The 19,016-nt window shown below is 47.5% G+C and overlaps 1 protein-coding gene across 4 annotated transcripts in view; it reads left to right on the top strand.

The window, feature by feature from the left end:
* YTHDF1 (YTH N6-methyladenosine RNA binding protein 1) overlaps positions 1-18,472 on the top strand; it is a 20,505-nt gene extending 2,033 nt beyond the window's left edge. The window contains exons 1-4 of one of the 4 annotated variants that reach the window (XM_008074694.1): positions 567-807; positions 3,326-3,364; positions 11,069-12,589; positions 17,145-18,472. In XM_008074694.1, the coding sequence (XP_008072885.1) occupies positions 646-807; positions 3,326-3,364; positions 11,069-12,589; positions 17,145-17,171 (1,749 nt within the window). In that variant the 5' untranslated portion in view covers positions 567-645 and the 3' untranslated portion in view covers positions 17,172-18,472. Of the gene's footprint in view, positions 1-566; positions 808-3,325; positions 3,365-11,018; positions 12,590-17,144 lie in introns of those variants that run through there. The other 3 variants (XM_008074699.1, XM_021707123.1, XM_021707127.1) reach the window with 3 other exon arrangements.
* The last annotated feature ends 544 nt before the right edge of the window (positions 18,473-19,016 follow it).

Raw genomic sequence — 19,016 nt, forward strand, 5'->3', positions numbered from 1 at the left:
CCCCGCCGCGAGGCCCTCGACTTGGGTGGGAGGACGTGGCCGCAGGGCCCGCGAGATCTCTCCGCGCCCGCAGGGGCCCGGGACAGGGCAGCCCCAGCTCCCCGCTTTCCGAGTCTGCGACCCTCTTCTGTGGTGGTGGCTTGGGATAGACCCCACAGTCTCCTCCGGGGGAGCTGGTAAGTGACGCTTGATGTTTCCGCGAAAGACTGTTCAGCCAGCGCGTGTGAACTCAGGTGTTAACCAGATACGGTTCGTCGTGTTTTCAGGTTGGAAAAGGCCCAGTACTTTCTTGGCCTGCCCTCCCTTTTTCTGGCTGGGCGTCCTACAGTGGCTATTCGGTGGGCTGCCCTAGAGCGCCAGCTTCGCAGCTGGCCCCCTTCCCCCAGGTGTTTCCTCCTCAGCGGACTCTGGAGGCCCCACCCTCTGGTTTCCACGTGTAGACCTGTTTCCACATTTCACCTGTTGTGAGTTCCTTATCACACAGTGTTTTCATCCACGATTAGTCAACATCTCACGAGATTACCATGAAATCTTATGTAAAGTGCAGGTTAAGTTATTGGAAGTTCCGCAGTGCCATTCTAGCTAGTTGCGTAAGCATCAGTTATATGCTAATTTTGCCTGTTTCATAATTTTTTCTAGAAATGAATGGAAATAGACTTTACTAACTTTAATTCACGTGCTAGTCTTTTAAAATTTGATGGTAATAGTTTTCAACGTCTCGTTTTAGTACAAAATGGTTCTTTGCATCAGAAGGATACAGTTCATGACAATGACTTTGAGCCCTACCTTTCTGGACAGTCAAATCAGGTAAGTTAATTTTGTTAGTATATATTTATTTTCAAGTTGGTTTTAATTGTTTTGTAGTATATTTTTACTGTCATAGTGCTGATTTTTGTATTGTCTGAAGTAACAAATAAGCAGACTAAAGTGTTGGAAATGATAGGGTGCTCATAAAGACTTGCCTCCCATTTTGCTTGGGGCATGGGTGTGATGGAGATAGTTTTTCTCTGTGAAGAAGGTAACATTCTGCCAGAGCTGGGATACAGTAGTTCTGGTTGGTTCTAGCATTTGTGGGTCAGCAAGGTGGTGCCTTTGACAGAGTGGAGGTGTGTAGATTTCTCTGAGGGCTGGTGTTTTTATTTCTAGCTTGGGATGACGAGTTGTGATCTGGAAGAGTAGCTAAGAACTGGGCTATGGAGCCAGATGCTGTCCTGGTGGAGTTAGGTCTTAACTCCATCACTGACTGTGTGGCCTGTGTCGGGTGGCTTGCCTTCTCTGTGCCTCAGTTTTCCTTTTCTGTGAAATAATGACTCTTCATAGATTGTTGGGAGGATGACATCAAATGGTGCACATAGGACGCCAAGACAGTACCTGATACAGGGCCCAGTGAGTCATAGCTGCCCTGTTTCCTTAGGTAGTTCCGGGTTTCTTTTCCTGGGCACTGTGGACATTTTGGACTTGAGCGCTCTTTGTTTTGGGGTCTGTTGCATTCTAGGATGTTTACCAGCCTCCATCCAGTAGATGACATTAGCAACTCCTCCTCCCCACTCCCATCCTCAGTTGTGGTAACCAAAAATGTGACATGTTTCCTCAGGGGTGAACTGGCCTTGATCAGAATCTCCTGGAAGCTACCCACTCTCCTCCTCTGTGCTCCCATTGCAGCTCCTGAGAAGAGGTGTCTGGTTGGGAGTCCGACTTGGAACCCGGGCTGCCCTATACCACTTTTCCACTTCTAGGAATGATGAGGGGACTGTACTTGTGTGCTTTGGTGACAGACCTGCTGTCCCGAGTTCTCATCTCTGTTCTTCCACCACTCTCCTGCAGCCACCCTCAACAAAGACACAAAGGCCCTGGGCCAATGCTCTTCTTCCCAGAAGCCAAAAACCACTGGGATGTTTGGGTTTTAAGTTTAACTATGTCTACCACTTTGAATAAGTACTGGGCATGTTTGCTTTAGAATAAAACTGGGCTTCATCTCTTGCCTGTGGTGGAATAAAACTAGTCTGCCATTTTCTTGTTTAATCTGCCCTTTTCTTTCTTTCTTTCTTTTTTTTGAGTTGAAGTCTCACTCTGTCGTCGAGGCTGGAGTGCAGTGGCATGCTCACAGCCACCCTAGCATCGACCTGCTGGGCTCTGGCGATCCTTCTGCCTCAGCCTTCCAAGTAGCTGGAGCTACAGGCGTACACTACCACGCCCAGCTCATTTTTTATTTTATTGTAGAGACAAGGTCTCACCAAGTTGCCCAGGTTGGTCTCGAACCTGTGGGTTCAGGCAATCCACTCACCTCGGTCTCACTAAGTGCTGGGATTACAGGCTGAGCCAATGAACCCGGCCTAATCTGCCCTTTTTGAAAGCATGTTAGAACTTAGAACATTGCTGTGTCCTCCTCCTTTTTCCTGCACTGGGCAAATCAGCAGCTTAGAGCCCGAGAAACCCTGTATAGATGGAACCCTGACACCTCCTCCCCTCCCCAATCTTTTGGTTATCCTGAGAATCTGCCCCTCCTGGGCAGGACAAGGCCTTGCAGAAGTGACTTGGCCTCAGCAATGGGCTTTTGGTCAGAAGTAATGGCAAGAAGTTAAGTGGATCTGGTTTTGTGAATATCTTGCTTCCTACTGATCTCCTGTGGTTTTAATGTTTTGTCAGTGTTATGTACTGAATTTTAACCAAAAAACATGGAGGGAGTTTTGTTTCAGTACACTTGAAATATATTAAAGTGGAACTTTTGTGTTATTTGGGAGGATTTCTTTAAAACGGAATAGGTGATTTTTTGCTGCCATTGGGTGTCTTGGGTCTGTTTTGCCCTTGGAGAAGTCATGGGGAAAGGCCTTGAGTGAGCAGCTTGAAAATGACCCCTTAGTTTTATATGTTCAGATGTGCACTTTTCAGCAAAATGGTTAATTATCACATGACTTAAGAGGAAATCCATATTCTTGATTGATTGGTAGCACATTTTCCAGAAATACCCAGCTGAAGTAAAAAGGAAGCATGCAACACAGGAGAGGTCTTAAATTCTCATTTTCTGGGTCTTTTTATGTGTAAATGGAGAAATTGAGGACCAGGGAGTCTGTGGTTTGCCTGCGTCCTGGAGTCAGTGTGTGGTAGAGCTGGAGCTTGCAAGGATTGAGCTTGCAAGGGTTGGGAGGGGGTTCCTTTTTGTCTCTGCATTACTCATTTCTTTGTATAGGGCCACAATGTTGCTTTACCTCCTTGCCTTGAGTTCTCCTAATGTGGCTGTTTCAGTCATGAGTTATTTGGGGATTGTTATTAACTCTGTTCGGACTTTTCTGACAAAGATTCCTATTTTTCTCTCTTATATTTTCAGATTGAGGATTGCCGTGCTGTCCGCCCAGCCAGACTGCTAGTGAGTGCGTTGTGAGTGCGTTGTGGCTGGTCCTGTCCGTGTGTCTAGGGACCTCGTGGGACTTGTGTGTGTGTGACAGTTGTGTGGAGGTATTACTGATATGTGGCAAACTTCAAATACTTATAGAGTGTAGTTTTACACTTTCTGACTTAATGTAGGCACCCCTGGAGCCATGACCACGGTGAAAATAGTGGATATATTCCTCAGCCCTGGGGTGCTTTTTCTTCTAAATCCAGACATGATTTGTAGAAGTCAGTTGGAGGCTACTTTGGTCTTTCTGTGAAACCGTAATACTTTGAGTGGTTTGGAAACTCTTCAGGCTCCTGCTTGTTAGGCTGGTTAACTGGTGATGGGCTGGAATGGGTGGTCCTCCCTCAGAGGGGCCTCACTGTCCTCACTGAGCTTCTGCTGCCTTTAAGTCGCTGGTCACTGTTCAGAGAAGAAGCTCTGTGGCAGCGACGGGAGCAGAGGGACTCAGGGTGCTAGGCTCTGGGCCAGTTGTGACTGTTGATGTTCTTGTTTGGGGCTTTGCCTGCTCTGGCCCTCTTTTCCAGGTCCTTGTTACTTTCTGAAAGGTCAGGAAAGACCTAAATGACCCAGAGCAGGTCCTACCCAGAGTGGCATTACCTCTGAGTGATGCCTGAGTTGACAGTAGATGTCACTGGCCTCTCTGGTGTATGTGCTGTGACTCCACTGACAGAAATTAACCAAGGGCACCTGAGCATGGGATTGATGACACCTGCATTGAAAGTATAGTCATGCTCTGCGGGATGACGTTTGGTCAGCAATGGACCACATATTCAATGGTGGTCCCATGGAATTATAGCAGAGTCAAAAAGTCCGTTACCTAGGGATGTTGGAGCCCTCGCATTACTCACATGTTTGTTGTGATGTTGGTGTAAACAGACCTGCTTCCAGTTGTATAAAAGTGCAGCACGTGTGGTTATGTACAGTACAAAATATTTGATGGTGATAAGTGACTGTGGTACTGGTTCCCATATGTACTCTACAATATCTCTTTTTTTTTTTTTTTTTTTTTTTTTGAGTCAGAGTCTCACTCTGTCACCCAGGCTGGAGTGCAGTGGTATGCTCACATCCACTGTAGCCTCGACCTGCTGATCCTTCCACCTCGGCCTTACAAGTAGCTGGAACTACAGGCGTGCGCCACCACGCCTGGCTAATTTTTTGATTTATTATAGAGATGAGGTCTCGCCACGTTGCCCAGACTGATCTCAAACCCGTGGGTTCAGGCAGTCCTCTCGCCTCTACCTCCCAGAGTGCTGGGATTCCAATATAATACTTTTAATCATTATTTTATAGTATACTCTGCCTACTTACTAGAAAACAAGGTTGACTATAAAAAACAGCCCAGGAAATCAGCCGGGCATGGTAGTGCATGCCTGTAATTCCAGCTACTCGGAAGGCTGAGGTGGAAGGATCGCTGGAGCCCAGCAGGTCGAGGCTGCAGTGGCCGGGAGTGGCCACTGCACTCCGGTCTGGGTGATGGAGTGAGACTCCAACTCAAAAAAAAAAAAAAGCCCAGGTAGGGCCTTTAGGAAGTGTTCCAGAAGAAGGGTATCACTGTCATATAGGAGACAACAGCTCCATGTGTGTCACTGCCTCTGAAGACCTTGCAGTGGGACAAGATGTGGAGGTGTAGGACAGTGAGTAATAGGGATGATCCTGACCCTGAGTAGACACAGGCTCATGTGTGTGTTTGTGTTTTAGTTTTGAACAAAAAAACAAATTTTTGAATTTTCAAAATAGGAAAAAGTTTATAGAATAAGGATGTAAAGAAAGAAAATATTTTTGTATAGCTGTGTAATGTGTTTGTGTTTTAAGCTAAGTGTTATTAAAGAGTCAACAAGTTAAAATTTAAAAGTTTGGGCAACCCCCTCGGGTCCCCTCCCACTGTGGGAGCTTTTCTGTCCTCTTAATAAATCCTGCTTTAAAAAAAAAATTAAAGTTTATAAAGTAAAAGCATTACGGTAAGCTAAATTTAATTTATTATTGAGGAGAGAATTTTAAAAAATAAATTCAGTGTCACCTAAGTGTGCAGTGTTGATAAAGTCTACAGTGGTGTATAGTCATATCCTAGGCCTCCACACTCTCCGCTTTCTCACTGACTTACCCAGTCCTGCAGGCTCCATTTGTTGGATGTGCCCCAGACTGCTGCAGGTGTACCCTTTTTTATCGCTTATATGTATTTGTACTGTGTCTTTTCTGTGTTTAGATGTGTTTATATATACACATGCCTACTGGTATGTTAGTTATCTCCGGTATGGAGTACAGTCCCATGCTGTGTGGGTTTATAGCCTGGAAGCCATAGGCTGCACCATAGATCAGGTGTGTGGTAGGCTCTGACACCTAGATTTGTGTAAGTACACTCTGGAATGTTCACCTGGGGATACATTTTTCAGAACATGTCCCTGTCATTAAGTAATGCATGGTTGTACTTGGTTGTCAACCCACTCATTTGCCCAGTGACATCTGACAGAAACAGGAAATAATGAAACTTTTGTTTTTCCTCTTTAATAATTCAGTTGTGTTCTAACTATAAAGTGAAACTTTCACTTTATAAGAAACTTTCATGTTTTCCTGGTTTGGTTCCAATGCCAATCGGTTGTAGTTTGTCTCTGAGTTTAGGACGTCCTAGAGCTTTGGTATATTGTCCCTTGAAGTCTCTTGTGTCCGTCTTCATTCATGTTTTGTGTGGTTCAGTTGAAACTTGTACCCGTCTACTTTATCTGCAAGAAGCTGCTGGCCTTGAGAGGTGTTTCAGTTTAAAAGAGAAGTGTGTCTTGGAAATTGTGCCCAACTCATCACCCGGGCTTCCTTCAGGTTTTCACCCAGCAGCACAAAGCTGAGCTCAGTCAGTGCTGCACCTTGTCGAGACATCCAGGGCATCTGTCCTTGAGAAAAGCCTGGGAGACACAACACAGGGTGGCCAGTGTGCTGGGCGGTTCTGGTGGGCTCAGGGCCACCTAGGGGTCAGCAGCCGAGGGCTGGTCATCCAGGTGGGTGCTCATCCCAGGTTTCTTGTGGATGCTTCCTTAACATACCCTGTAGTGGTGCTCACTAAGTAGGGATTTGCCACATGATAGCTTCCCAGAAGTACAGTTGGCAGAGCAGGGGGCTTCAGGTTCTGCTCATGGCAAGTTGCCAGGACAGATGCAGAAACTGTTAACCACTGCTGTCTCTGTACACCCAGCCAGCCCAACCTGGAAAACAAGAGAAGTGAGCAGCTGAGGGAGGGACTGGGGGCTTTGGGGCTTCTTTCTCTAATGTTTCCTCTGTGTCCCCCAAGGCTTCTCCTGGAGAGCTGCAGGTCATACTGGTTGGCCGGCCTCTGGCCTGGGCCGAGCAGGTCAGCTCTTCTTCTCTCTGTTGTCTTGGGCTTCTGAGGGATACTTTCTGCTTCTCCCTTCGTACTGTCCTGGTCATTCCCAGGCCAGAATATTTGAAGGCTTTCAGAACTCTTCTCAGAAAAATGGATTCAGGAAGCAAATGTTGAAGCTACAATTCAAACAGTTTTGGTTGTTCAGAATGGGAATTTATTTTTGTTAACATATTAGATTTGAAGAAAGTATGGAAAGCCTTTCTTTGTTCTAAAATCGAGTTAGGACTTACTATATTTTTTTTTTTTAATAACCTTGGGATAATAGTGACTGATTATTTAAGAGTTCTTTAATTCTTTGTGTGGAGGAGCCTTAAGAGTCTACAGCTATATTTTCCTTTGTCCATGGACTCTGATTTTACCTTTAAAAATGTGCTCACCTCTCTTCGGTGAGGTCCTAGGTTGCTCTCGAGGGGCTGTTGTGAGTCTCTGGTGTGGACGCGTCTGGCAGCATGGAGGTCCGGCTGTGTTGTCTTTAAAAGATTTTGTCCTTTACCAAGATGAAAGTGCACTTTTCCAGAGGTATCAGTGTGTTAAGAGCCAGCTTGGCATTTGTTTTAAAAACTTTAGTTTTTACAACTCTGTCCCTGGTAAGGAAACTTGGATACTCACATTGTTGTGTGCCCCTGGCTCCGCAAAGCCCAGGGATGTTTTGGTGGCAGCACGTTTCACTCCCGAACTGGGTGGTCCTGTGAGCTCTGAGCTTGTGCCTGGCTGTGCGAAGGAAGGCCACAGGCTTGGTAGGAGGCTCCTTGGGTTGCCCAACCAGCCAGCCTGTGTGTTTCCAGCACCCATTAGAATCACGTTGCTATGCATTTAGACAGTTCAGTCATCCCTGTGTGCTGCTGACTGACCAACACAGCTTCCTAACCAGGGAAGGGGAGCGAGCGGGCAACCTGCAGCCTGGCATGTGGCCCAAGCGCTAGTAACAGGAACGCAGCAGAAGCACCAGGTATTCTTACTGTGGAAGGTCTTGCTTCATGTAGTTTTGTAAATGAACTTGCTGTCCTTTCAGAGTTTTGCTGGAAGTCTGGCAGGTTCCATGGAAACTGGGTAGTCAGTAAGATTGAGGAAAAATTGAAATTGGGCCTACAGCATCCCAGGTTGTGCAGCTGTGCAGCCTGGTGAGAGAAGAAGCATGGGGACCAGGTGCACCCGGTGAAGGGTGGCATCCAGTGGGCATCTGGTAGAGGGATGTTTTCTGTCAGGTGGGGACAACCCTGACTGGCCTGATGCATGTTGTCAGAGAACTCTTAGTAAACTCTAACTTTTTAAATCTGGGAACTTGAAATTAGAAATTTTTTTCCTTGTATGAATTGGAAGTGTTTAAGAAAGTTCCGAAGATCCCAATTGTTTCATGATTTTTCAGTAGGTTGTGATGGTACTGTTGCTTAGATTACAGTCCTCTTCTGATGACTGAAAATAGGAGATGGGTGAGGTCCTCCCAAGGACCTTTCACCTTGCCTGACCAGTTATCACTTTGTGTGCACATTCCTTATTGAACTTGGGCTGTCCCTTGTCCTGGGTTGTGATGGTTTTTGTGAGAAAAGACAGCTAGGATCTTAGTATTAGAATCATAAAAGAACTGGAATTCCAGGATTCGGGTGGGACTCTTTGTGGTGTTTTAGTTGAACCCATGTCCTGGAGGTGAAGGTCCAGATGTGGCGGGCTACCTCTTCTTTGCACAGTTCTAGTGGAAGCATCTGAGAGCACCTGCCCTGCATAGTACAGGAGGGAAGCCTTATGGGCCATTGGTGGGCCCTGCATCTGTGACACATGTGGCCTGTTTGGCCCATGTGCTAGGTGGGTCCATTTAATACTTCAGTGCATTGTAATGTGCATTTCCTCACGTCCTAAGTTAGATCCAGTCTTTTTTTTTTTGAGTTGAAGTCTTACTCTGTCACCCAGACTGGAGTGCAGTGGCCGCTCCTGGCCACTGCAGCCTTGACCTGCTGGGCTCCGGCGATCCTTCCGCCTCAGCCTTCCAAGTCACTTTAACTACAGGCACGCGCTACCACACGGCTAATTTTTGATCTGTTGTAGAGATGAGGTCTCGCCAAGTTGCCCAGGCGAATCTCGAACCTGCGGGCTCAGGCAATCTACTCACCTCAGCCTTCCAAAGCGCTGGTATTAGAGCCACCGAGCCCGGCTAGGTCCAGTCTTAGGTAAGTTTTCCGGTAGAAGTCAGAAGTGACCCTGGCAACTCTGATCTCATTCCCGTCATTGATTGGTTATGTGGCCAAGCGACTTAGAATGCCACAAAGCTGTGAGGCCTTCTCTTTGTTTTTCTGCATAGGAGGGAGGGTGTGTTGGTGTTTTACAGCACTACTGGGAAGTGGGTAGCCCTGAAGGGAGGGAGGAGGCCTCCCTTGGGAAGGGCTGCCCCTGTGTCCTGCTGTCTGAACACCTTTCGCGAATGCCTCTGCAGGCATCACCGGCAGAACACATCCTCTGCTCAGCCTCCCTTACCAGAGCCAGAGAAGGGGAGCTCTGCTCTCCCTTCTGTTTGGGCCTGCTGGATAGGCTGCTTGGAGGGCTTAGGTTGGGTAAGAGGCACATCCCCAGGAGAGGCTGCAGCAAGGAGCCAGAATCACTGACAAGCTTCAAGGAGTATCAGCTCGTGTTGTTCTTATGTTTACAGAATGTTGATGGTGTCCCATTTGTCTTTTTTTTTTTAACTCTGCAAATCTCAAATTTTTATAACTGGAGGCAATTGTTATTGCATTTTAAATGATGATTCTGGAATTGTCTAATGACATGTGGAACAGTCAACAGGAAGGAAATCAGAAGATAATTCTAATCTGATTGCTGAAGGAAGCCCTAGGAATTCTAGGGATGGGACCAGGAAGCAGGAAGTGGTGGCTAAGTTACTGGGTCCCTACCATCTGCAGCATTGGCTGGTGTTGGACCATTGTCCACAGGGAGAGTTGCTCCTGCCATCACACCAGTGAAACTGATCTGGGATTGCAAGCTTCCCTCACTGCCTCAGATACCTTCCCCACTGTTGTCTTCTGCCTGGATGCCACATCCCTCACAGTGTGGTTCTTGACCCCCCAAAAGGGGTAAACATCGGGGATCTTGCTTGGAGACCAGTGTGAGACTGAGATGAGGTCTCAATTGTGCTCTGGTTACTTGGGAGGAGAGACTGGGGACTATTTAAAAGTCAGAGGGTGGGCATTAGAGACTGGAGAGCTTAGTGGTTATCTCCCTTCCGCACTCTGAGCTGCTTCTGGGCAGGGGCCTTCTCACTTCACACTGGGCCATTGCCTCCCTGCACATGGGTGCACACACCCTCATGTTCCATAGGAAAGCCATTTTAGTACAAGTGGTGGTATGGGAGTGGGGATTTAGGTCCCACCAGACCCTTGGGTGATTCCCTCTAAGGAGACGCTATCCCAACATTGCTGACCCTAAGTCTAAATCCACCCCTTGGGTAGCTCTTCCAAGACCCTTACAAGGAGGTGCTGACCACGCACATTCTCCACCAGACCTTGCTGCTCTGTGGTCCATCCACTGTAAAGCTCCTCTCTAAGGTTCTGTGTTCTCACTGTGAAAGCCCAGGTGAGTGGGCTTTCACAGTACCCATACTTGGAGTACTTCCTCTTGTCCAAGGAACTGGAACCTGCCAGGGAACCTGGGATTGTGACCCTCTTGGGCTCAGAGGAGAGAGGCTGTCAGGAGAGTTGTGTGGAAGGGGCCCCTTACACGGTCCTTGAAGGATGACAGGAAGTACTGTGGCCCCGGTGTGGGAGTGTGTCCCAGGAGGGGTGTCAAGGCCCAGGGTTGGGGTGCTAGGGTGTGTTGAATATCTGTGAGGTTGGATCAAGTTACTGTAGCAAACAACTTGGCCCTGAACATCCTGGCCTGTCCCTAGAAAAATCGTACTGCCTTTGAGAACTATTTGATTTTCTGCTTTTCTGTCAGTATTCGCCTAAGTACTGTTACCAGCAGGAAGGGGTTTATTCCAAACTCTGGATTCCTTTAAGGGTATCACTTCTTGAAGGCAGAAGTAGAGCGGGGTGCTACCTAGCTGGTTCTAGAGAGACGTAGTTTAGTCACTTAGCCTGAATTCAGATCCTTGCAAATGATGCCTTGTGTTTTGTGACAACAGCCTGAATTGTGTTCATTGTTAGTTTCTGAGTCTTTGTTCTCACACTGTAACCTTAGTGCTCCTTTTGGAAGGAGTAGCCCAGTGCCATGCAGGGCTTGTTTTTGCGCAGCTTGTGCTTAAGCAAGAGATGGTTGGCATTTTCAGTGTCTCTTTGTGTTGTGAAGCAATCTAACTTGCCATGTGTTTGTTTTCACAGAGTAACAGTTACCCCTCAATGAGCGACCCCTACCTATCCAGCTATTACCCGCCGTCCATTGGATTTCCTTACTCCCTCAATGAGGCACCGTGGTCCACTGCAGGGGACCCTCCGATTCCATACCTCACCACCTATGGACAGCTCAGTAATGGAGACCATCACTTCATGCATGATGCTGTTTTTGGGCAACCTGGGGGCCTGGGGAACAACATCTATCAGCACAGGTTTAACTTTTTCCCTGAAAATCCAGCATTCTCGGCATGGGGGACAAGTGGGTCCCAAGGGCAGCAGACTCAGAGCTCTGCATACGGCAGCAGCTACACCTACCCGCCAAGCTCCCTGGGCGGCACAGTCGTGGATGGGCAGACGGGCTTTCACAGCGACACCCTCAGCAAGGCCCCCGGGATGAACAGCCTGGAGCAGGGCATGGTCGGCCTAAAGATCGGGGACGTCAGCTCCTCTGCCGTTAAGACAGTGGGCTCTGTCGTCAGCAGTGTGGCACTGACTGGCGTCCTTTCCGGCAATGGTGGTACAAATGTGAACATGCCGGTTTCAAAGCCGACCTCGTGGGCCGCCATTGCCAGCAAGCCTGCAAAACCACAACCTAAAATGAAAACGAAGAGCGGGCCTGTCCTGGGGGCTGCACTGCCCCCTCCACCCATAAAGCATAACATGGACATTGGCACCTGGGATAACAAGGGGCCCCTGCCGAAGGCCCCAGCCCCTCAGCAGGCCCCGGCCCCTCAGTCTGCCCCGCAGCCCCAGCCGGTGGCACTGCCTCTTCAGGCGCAGCCTCCCCCTCTGGCCCAGCCACAGTACCAGAGCCCTCAGCAGCCACCCCAGACCCGCTGGGTTGCCCCTCGCAACAGGAATGCGGCGTTTTTGCAGAGTGGAAGTGCCAGCAGTGACAGTAAGTCTCCCGGAAGTGCTCAGCCCACTTCTGCCCCAAGTGTAGAGTCCCACCCTGTCCTGGAAAAACTGAAAGCCGCGCACAGCTACAACCCCAAGGAGTTTGACTGGAATCTGAAGAGTGGGCGTGTGTTCATCATCAAGAGCTACTCGGAGGACGACATCCACCGCTCCATCAAGTACTCCATCTGGTGCAGCACGGAGCATGGTAATAAGCGCCTGGACGGCGCCTTCCGCTCCATGGGCAGCAAGGGGCCCGTCTACCTGCTCTTCAGCGTCAACGGGAGCGGGCACTTCTGTGGGGTGGCCGAGATGAAGTCCCCCGTGGACTACGGCACCAGTGCTGGGGTCTGGTCTCAGGACAAGTGGAAGGGAAAGTTCGATGTGAAGTGGATTTTTGTCAAGGATGTGCCCAATAACCAGCTCCGGCACATCAGACTGGAGAATAACGATAATAAACCGGTCACAAACTCCCGCGACACACAGGAGGTGCCATTAGAAAAAGCAAAACAAGTGCTGAAAATTATCGCTTCCTACAAGCACACAACCTCCATCTTTGATGACTTTTCTCACTATGAAAAGCGCCAGGAGGAGGAGGAGGTGGTGCGCAAGGTGAGTCCAGTGTCGTGGTGTCCTGCTGCATAGGCATCTGTGTTTGCTGCACATGTGGCAGGTCTGCTGAGTGGGTCCATTGGCGGGCAGTTCTTAGCTGGTCAGGGTGGGCGGATACCTTGCCTGGGCTTTCCCACTGGGTCATCAGGAGTGACCATTGGTGAAGTTTGAGAGGATGTCACCAGTTGACTTTGATTACGTTTCAATTTTTAAGAAACATAATAATTGGGACCACCATGTACACATTCTGTTACAAAGCATTTGAGAATAACTTACTCTCTTGTTCTCTATTTTCTTTCTGAATTATAATCTTTTCTAGAACTGTGCTCAGCATCTGTCCAGTCAGGAGCACTTAGAAAGTCATACTCATAGGTCTCTGAGGTGGGCAAGTAGGGCTGCGGAGCCACATGTGCTGGTCCAGGGTCTCTTGCTTCCCAGGACATTGCCTCTCAGTAGTCAGGAAGCTCCATCTGATCTAGAAGATATTACTTTATTCTTCTTTTGAAAACTCAGTATTCTGCAGTTTTTGTACATTTGCATTCATTCCATCCAGGTAGTAAAATGGTGGGGGATGGGGTAGGCTTGGAGTTCAGATTTTGTAATAATAAACTGTATCCAGTGTGTAACTTGGGTCCAGTAGGCCTCAAGTGGTCTCTCTGAGATGGTCTTGATCTGTTATGCTGGTAGCCAGACTCCTGCATCTGCGCTGTCATGATGCATCTGAGTGAGTGTCTGCTCTTCGGAAGATTTGACCATCAGACATGGGACAAGAAGAACATCGACATACTTCAGAAAGCTTCCTGCATTTGAGAGAGTTCATCTTGAGAATCTCTCCTGCTTTTTTTTTTTTGCATTAAAATGTCCTGTCTTTCATGAACTGTCAGTTGATGATAGGTGGGTTTTCAGTCCTCCATATTAAGGAACTGTTCATCTGTGAACATCCAGTGTCTTGAAGTATTTTTAGCCAAAGGACATGGACATGGGGTATGCAGTCGTGCTGTTAGCAGTCTTTTTTTTTTTTGAGTCGGAGCCTCACTCTGTTGCCCAGGCTGGAGTGCAGTGGCACGCTCCCGGCCACCGCAGCCTTGACTTGCTGGGCTCCAACGATCCTTCCGCCTCAGCCTTCCAAGTAGCTGGAACTACAGGCATGCACTACCACACCCAGCTAATTTTTGATTTATTGTAGAGATGAGGTCTCGCCAAGTTGCCTGGGTGGGTCTTGAACTCGCGGGCTCAGACAATCCACTCGCCTTGGCCTCCCAAAGTGCAGGGATTACAGACTGAGCCCTGTTAGCAGTCTTAAATGTTACTCACATCCCGAATGACTTGGAGTTTGCCAAACTTTGAAAAAGTGTTGGTCTTTTCTTCACTCTTTTGTGAGAAGAGAAGAGGATGTCATTTATTTTCAGTTACTGAAATTCTATATTTTAGCTCTTTTAGGTATAAAATAAAATGTTGAATTTCTGAATTTGCAGGGATAGAGTAGGAATAATTGCTAATGAAACTTTAGGTCCTTGACTGGCTTTAAGCTGGCAGCCGAGAGTGTGTGTGTGTGCATACATGTGTATGTGTGCACATAGTTTTTCATCTGTTTAAGATGTGATATGTAACCGATACTGGGTTTTCCTAAAGTGCACTGAGTCCTAAAGATTTGTGAAGAGTTTAGGGGTAAAATTCTATCCTGACCTGGTTGATGTTTTAAAAATGTGTGTGTTGTAAAACCTGCCTTGCAGCACCTCAACACCGTAGCTGTGTTTGTATCAGGTCTCGGGTTGGGTTTCACAGTGAGTGGACTGCAAGGCCCATGGGTGTTGGGGTCCAAGGTGTCCTTAGGCTGCTCACGTGTCCTGGAGGCAAGTCCCCACCCCCACCCCCCAGCAGCCTGTGAAAGCTCCCTGGGAAGGTGTGTGAGGTCACCACTTCCACCCTGTCAGCCCTGCTGGGAAGTTTGTCTGAGTAGATTGGTGTTAGGTTCACTCATGTCCTTGAAAGGGACAGATGAGAACCCTGAGGTGTTGGTATCTGGTGAAGTTTCTGGTATCTTTTAAGCTCACTAGGCAGTGTAGAGACATAGGGGTGGTTCTTGGGGACGTGCCCCACTGGCCCTGGTGGGTCCTGTCTGTGCTGCGCTCTTCCTTTCTACCAGGGTGCTCTGTTCTCTGCTCTCAAGGCTGGATTGTCAGTTAATTCAGGAGTCTGACACTCTGAATTTTGAGTATTTTCTCCCTCTGGATTTCCAGTGAGGAGTTGTGTTAAGAATGATGTGCACTGAAAGGACAGTGATGCCTTCCTCTTGGTTGTCATACACTGTGAGCTCCTTGTGAGGCCCCTCAAGTTTCTCTCGGGACTTTGAGAACAGCCCTACCTTTGGTTCATTTAGAGTTAGACTTCAGTGCTTTCACATGCTCATAATTTGAAAAAGTCTACTACTGTTTGTTTTTTAAAAAACGTTTTTTAGAGTTGAGGTCTTGCTGTATTGCCCAGGTTGGTCTTGAACTCTGGGACTCAAGCGATCCTTCTGCATCATCAGCCTCTGAGTAGCTAGGATTATAGGTGTGTGCCACTGTGCCTGGCAAGAAAAAAATCTAGTGCTTAGGAAGCACAATGTAGTTAACATTTTGGAGGATTGCTGTCCAATTCTTCATTTGGAAGCATACTGGTTTCTTAGGACAGGACTAGTTTTTATGGCAGCAGTATCAGACCAAGTAGTTGATTGGTACATTTTGGCTTATAAACAGTCACTTCTTAGGATGCTTAAACACAGTGAAAGCGGGGAGTATTCCACACCATATGCCTTGCTGGATTTCTTGTACCAACTCTGCTCGGCTGCTGGTGCCCCGACCTGATCTGGTCTGCGGGTCATCTCAGCAAATACATGGGTCCACCCCTCAGATGACAAGTTTGACTTTGGATACTGAGTAGAGAGGGGAGGATGTTAAGAATAAGCATTTACTGCCTGTGTGCTATTGGACGTTCCGCTAAAGTGAGCTGAGCTTCCTTTGTCAACTGTTTCTTTGAGTTTTATGAGTATGATGACCTTTGTAGCAGCTTGGAAGGATTGAAGGGGGCGGGCACTGGGAAGGTTCCTTCTGAATGCCTTTAACAACAGCGATTGGAACTCGGGAGAGATTGGCATCTGCTCAGGAATAACAAGCAAAGAGGTGTTTTTTTTTTAAGTGAATTTTTAAGAGCATGGAAAATACAGAGTTCTTAATTTTCCCAGTTGCTCTGGATAGGGGTGAGTGTTAATTTGAGAGTGTGCAACCCACCCAGTGTGTTCACCCAAATCCCTGTAGCCTCTGAAGTATTTGAGCCCTATGCTGGGTCTCACTCTGGGCCATGCAGGTGGTGGGGGGTTATTGACGTATTATCTGAACATACTCGGGCCTTTTGTAGCAGAAGAGGGGAGGATTCCATTTGAGGTTTGTGTGTACTGCTCAGCAGTCTCTATTAGTTCGCCTCTCGTAGGAAAGGGGACTGGGTGAGGATGGATGGCCAAGGATGCCTGTCACTGAGCCGGGCTGTGTGTGCTCCTTGGTTCCCAGGCCACATTGTAGGGAGAGGTGGGGATGATTTCTAGACCCTCCTAACTAGAAACCAGGCAGGCGGATGGGCAGAACTTCACATCTATGCATCACCAACTGGGTCTCAAACACTCTGGAAAAGAGGGTTCTCTGTGGAAGTAGAAAGTAGAGCCTGAACCGGGCTTGATGGCTCAGCCTGTAATCCCACACCTTTGGGAGGCTGAGGTGAGTGGATTGCCTGAGCCCGTGAGTTCGAGACCCACCTGGGGCAACTTGGCGAGACCTCATCTCTACAATAAATCAGAATGAGCTGGGCATGGTAGCGCGCGCCTATTGTTCCAGCTACTTGGAAGGCTGAGGTGGAAAGATTGCCAGAGCCCAGCAGATTGAGGCTGCGGTGGCCGGGAGTGGCCACTGCACTCTAGTCTGGGTGACAGAGTAAGACTCCAACTCAAAAAAATAAAAAATAAATAAAAAATAAATTTAAAAAATTTTAAAATTTTAATAAAAGAAAATAGACCTGGCCAGAGGAGTGCTGCTCTGAGGGAGTTCTGCTGCTGGGGCTGTGGCTTTCTGTTTGGAGCTAGAAGTGAGGTGTGGACTTGACGGCGAGCCTGTCCTCCTGCCCTTCATTGGCAACGTTGAGGTTTAAATGAGATGTAGTACAAAAGAGCATCTCCTGCGTGCCTGGCTGCTTGAGTCCAGAATGTGCTAGTTCCTTTCTCTTGGTGCAGATCATTTCACATTTCTAATATGTTTTCCATGTGGAATGACAGTGACATAACCCATGATAGAAGAGGAGGTCTCCCAGGTGACAGGTGATGCTTTCCTATGCAGAGTGGGCTCTTTTGAGGAGGATGGGGCAGAATGCCATGCTGTGGGGACTGGTACCACACAGCCCAGTCTGTGGGACCAGGCCTAGGTGGCTTGGGTACCAGGCCAGGGTACACCTCCAGATCTACAGGGCCCTGGGAATTCCCTGGGGGAAAGGAGCCGTGTGTACGGCATGGTGACGTTCTCTCTCTTTCCAGGAACGGCAGAATCGAAACAAGCAATGAGGACAAACCAGCTTCTTACGTGTTCTAACACTTGACTTTGAAAAACAGTTTAAAGCCGTGTGCTTGGTCAGCTCCAGCGTGTCGTCCTGTGCAGGGCTTGAGTGCTGCATTGTCACCTCTATGTGGGTTTTTTTTTTTTTTTGCCTGGATGGGTCTGCATTTGTTTGTACTTTTTCTATGTTTATTATAATATTGTAGAACTCACTAATAAAGGATATTTTTTTTGTCAGCTTATCAATCAGACTGACCTAATGTAAAAATACAAGTATTCTTCAAAACAAAACAAAGCAAAACAATCCTAATATGTCCCAAAGATTGTGTTTTGGCAGAAATTATGTTCTTGAATCTGCAGTCGTTCAATATCTCCATGTGAGACTTCACATTTCTCACCCCTTTATTGTTTTATAGGAACATAAGAAACCATGAATGCTGTCATTTAGAATGTTCTGTTAAAATCTTTTCAAAATGTTAAATTCAAAAGGTTATTGGTCACCTTGTTCAGCTGGTTTGACATTTTTATCTGTCTACAATGCTAATTTTCTCCTTTTATTTTTCTGCTAGACAGAAAGATAAATTTTACTTTTTCTAATTTGGTGGACATGTTTCCTTGGAAAATCTGTCCTTTCACAATCTGTGGCCCCCCCCCCAAGGGCTGCTCCGTGGCTCGTGGTCCTGTCGTCTGATCCAGCCAGATGGGGATGGAGCTCGACTGGCCGAGGGTTTGTTTTAGTTCTGGTCCAGTGTCCAGGCATTCTTAGTTTTTGCGGATCATTTTTAATCTCCCCTTTTCTCCCCTGGAGAACCCTAATGCTGTCTTAAGTTTTGATACAGTGATGCTGAGCTTTAAGTGTAGGATCTGGTAGTACAGTGTGATGGGTGATGCCGCTGATTGTAAATTTCACTGTGTGTCTAATTTTTTTTTCCTGTTAAATGGGTAAACACAAAAAACCTTTTTGAAAATGAATTTGCTGTCATGTTTTGGGGAACGAGGGACCGTTGAACTTGCCACCACCTGGAGTTTGAGTTGAAGCATGAAAATGGTGCTCATGCCTGACGCCCCAGCGCCCAAATCTGCACGTGCCCTTGTAGAGGACCCTTCCTGTCTTAGAGAGCAGACGCCTTCTGAAAATACTTACTCCACAAGACCCTCTGAGTTCAAGTGCAAGCTGTATCATTTAGACTTGTATCTAGAACATGTCACTTCCTCTGAACTGTCACTGCCTGTATGGAGTCCTGGACGACATCGGGTTCCTTCCTCTAGGAGAATACAAGCCTTAATAAACAACACCTATTTAGCAAGACTGGTGTCCTCTCATTCTTCTGCTTTTTGGGTTAATATTTTTGGGGTTTTGAGACTATAGAGCTGCTGAAGAAGTCTATGAAGAAAGCTCCTGTGTTTCTCATGGCCTGAGGTTCTTGTTCTCTCATCCTGAGCAGGCAGAGCTATTCATGTAAGATCACAAACTGCATCATGATGCTCCTTGTCAGCAGCGTGTGTAGACCCCAGGGGCGGTGTGAGACCTCCATGAGCCCTAATTGCTGTCCCCTAGATACAGAGGCCCTGTCTTCGCCCCCCCCCCACGTCCATCCAGCCTCTTTCTCTGTGTTCTGATGGTGGATATTGGTGTGCTCACTCCAAGTTCTGCATGCACATCAGGGGGAGTTGAATATCTGTTTTCTTTTTGAGGTAAAATTTACAGTGAAATGCACAGACCTTAATGTGCACATGTGCCAGGATCTGACAGTAGGAGAGAGAGAGACGCAATACTAGCATCACACCAAAAAGTTCTGTCCAGGCTACTGTGGCCTTTGCTGGAGCTCAGTAATGAGTGTGAGAAAACACCT

This window comes from Carlito syrichta, unplaced genomic scaffold, assembly GCF_000164805.1.
Source record: "Carlito syrichta isolate Samal-C Ts95f unplaced genomic scaffold, Tarsius_syrichta-2.0.1 Scaffold117897, whole genome shotgun sequence".
Lineage (NCBI taxonomy): Eukaryota > Metazoa > Chordata > Mammalia > Primates > Tarsiidae > Carlito > Carlito syrichta.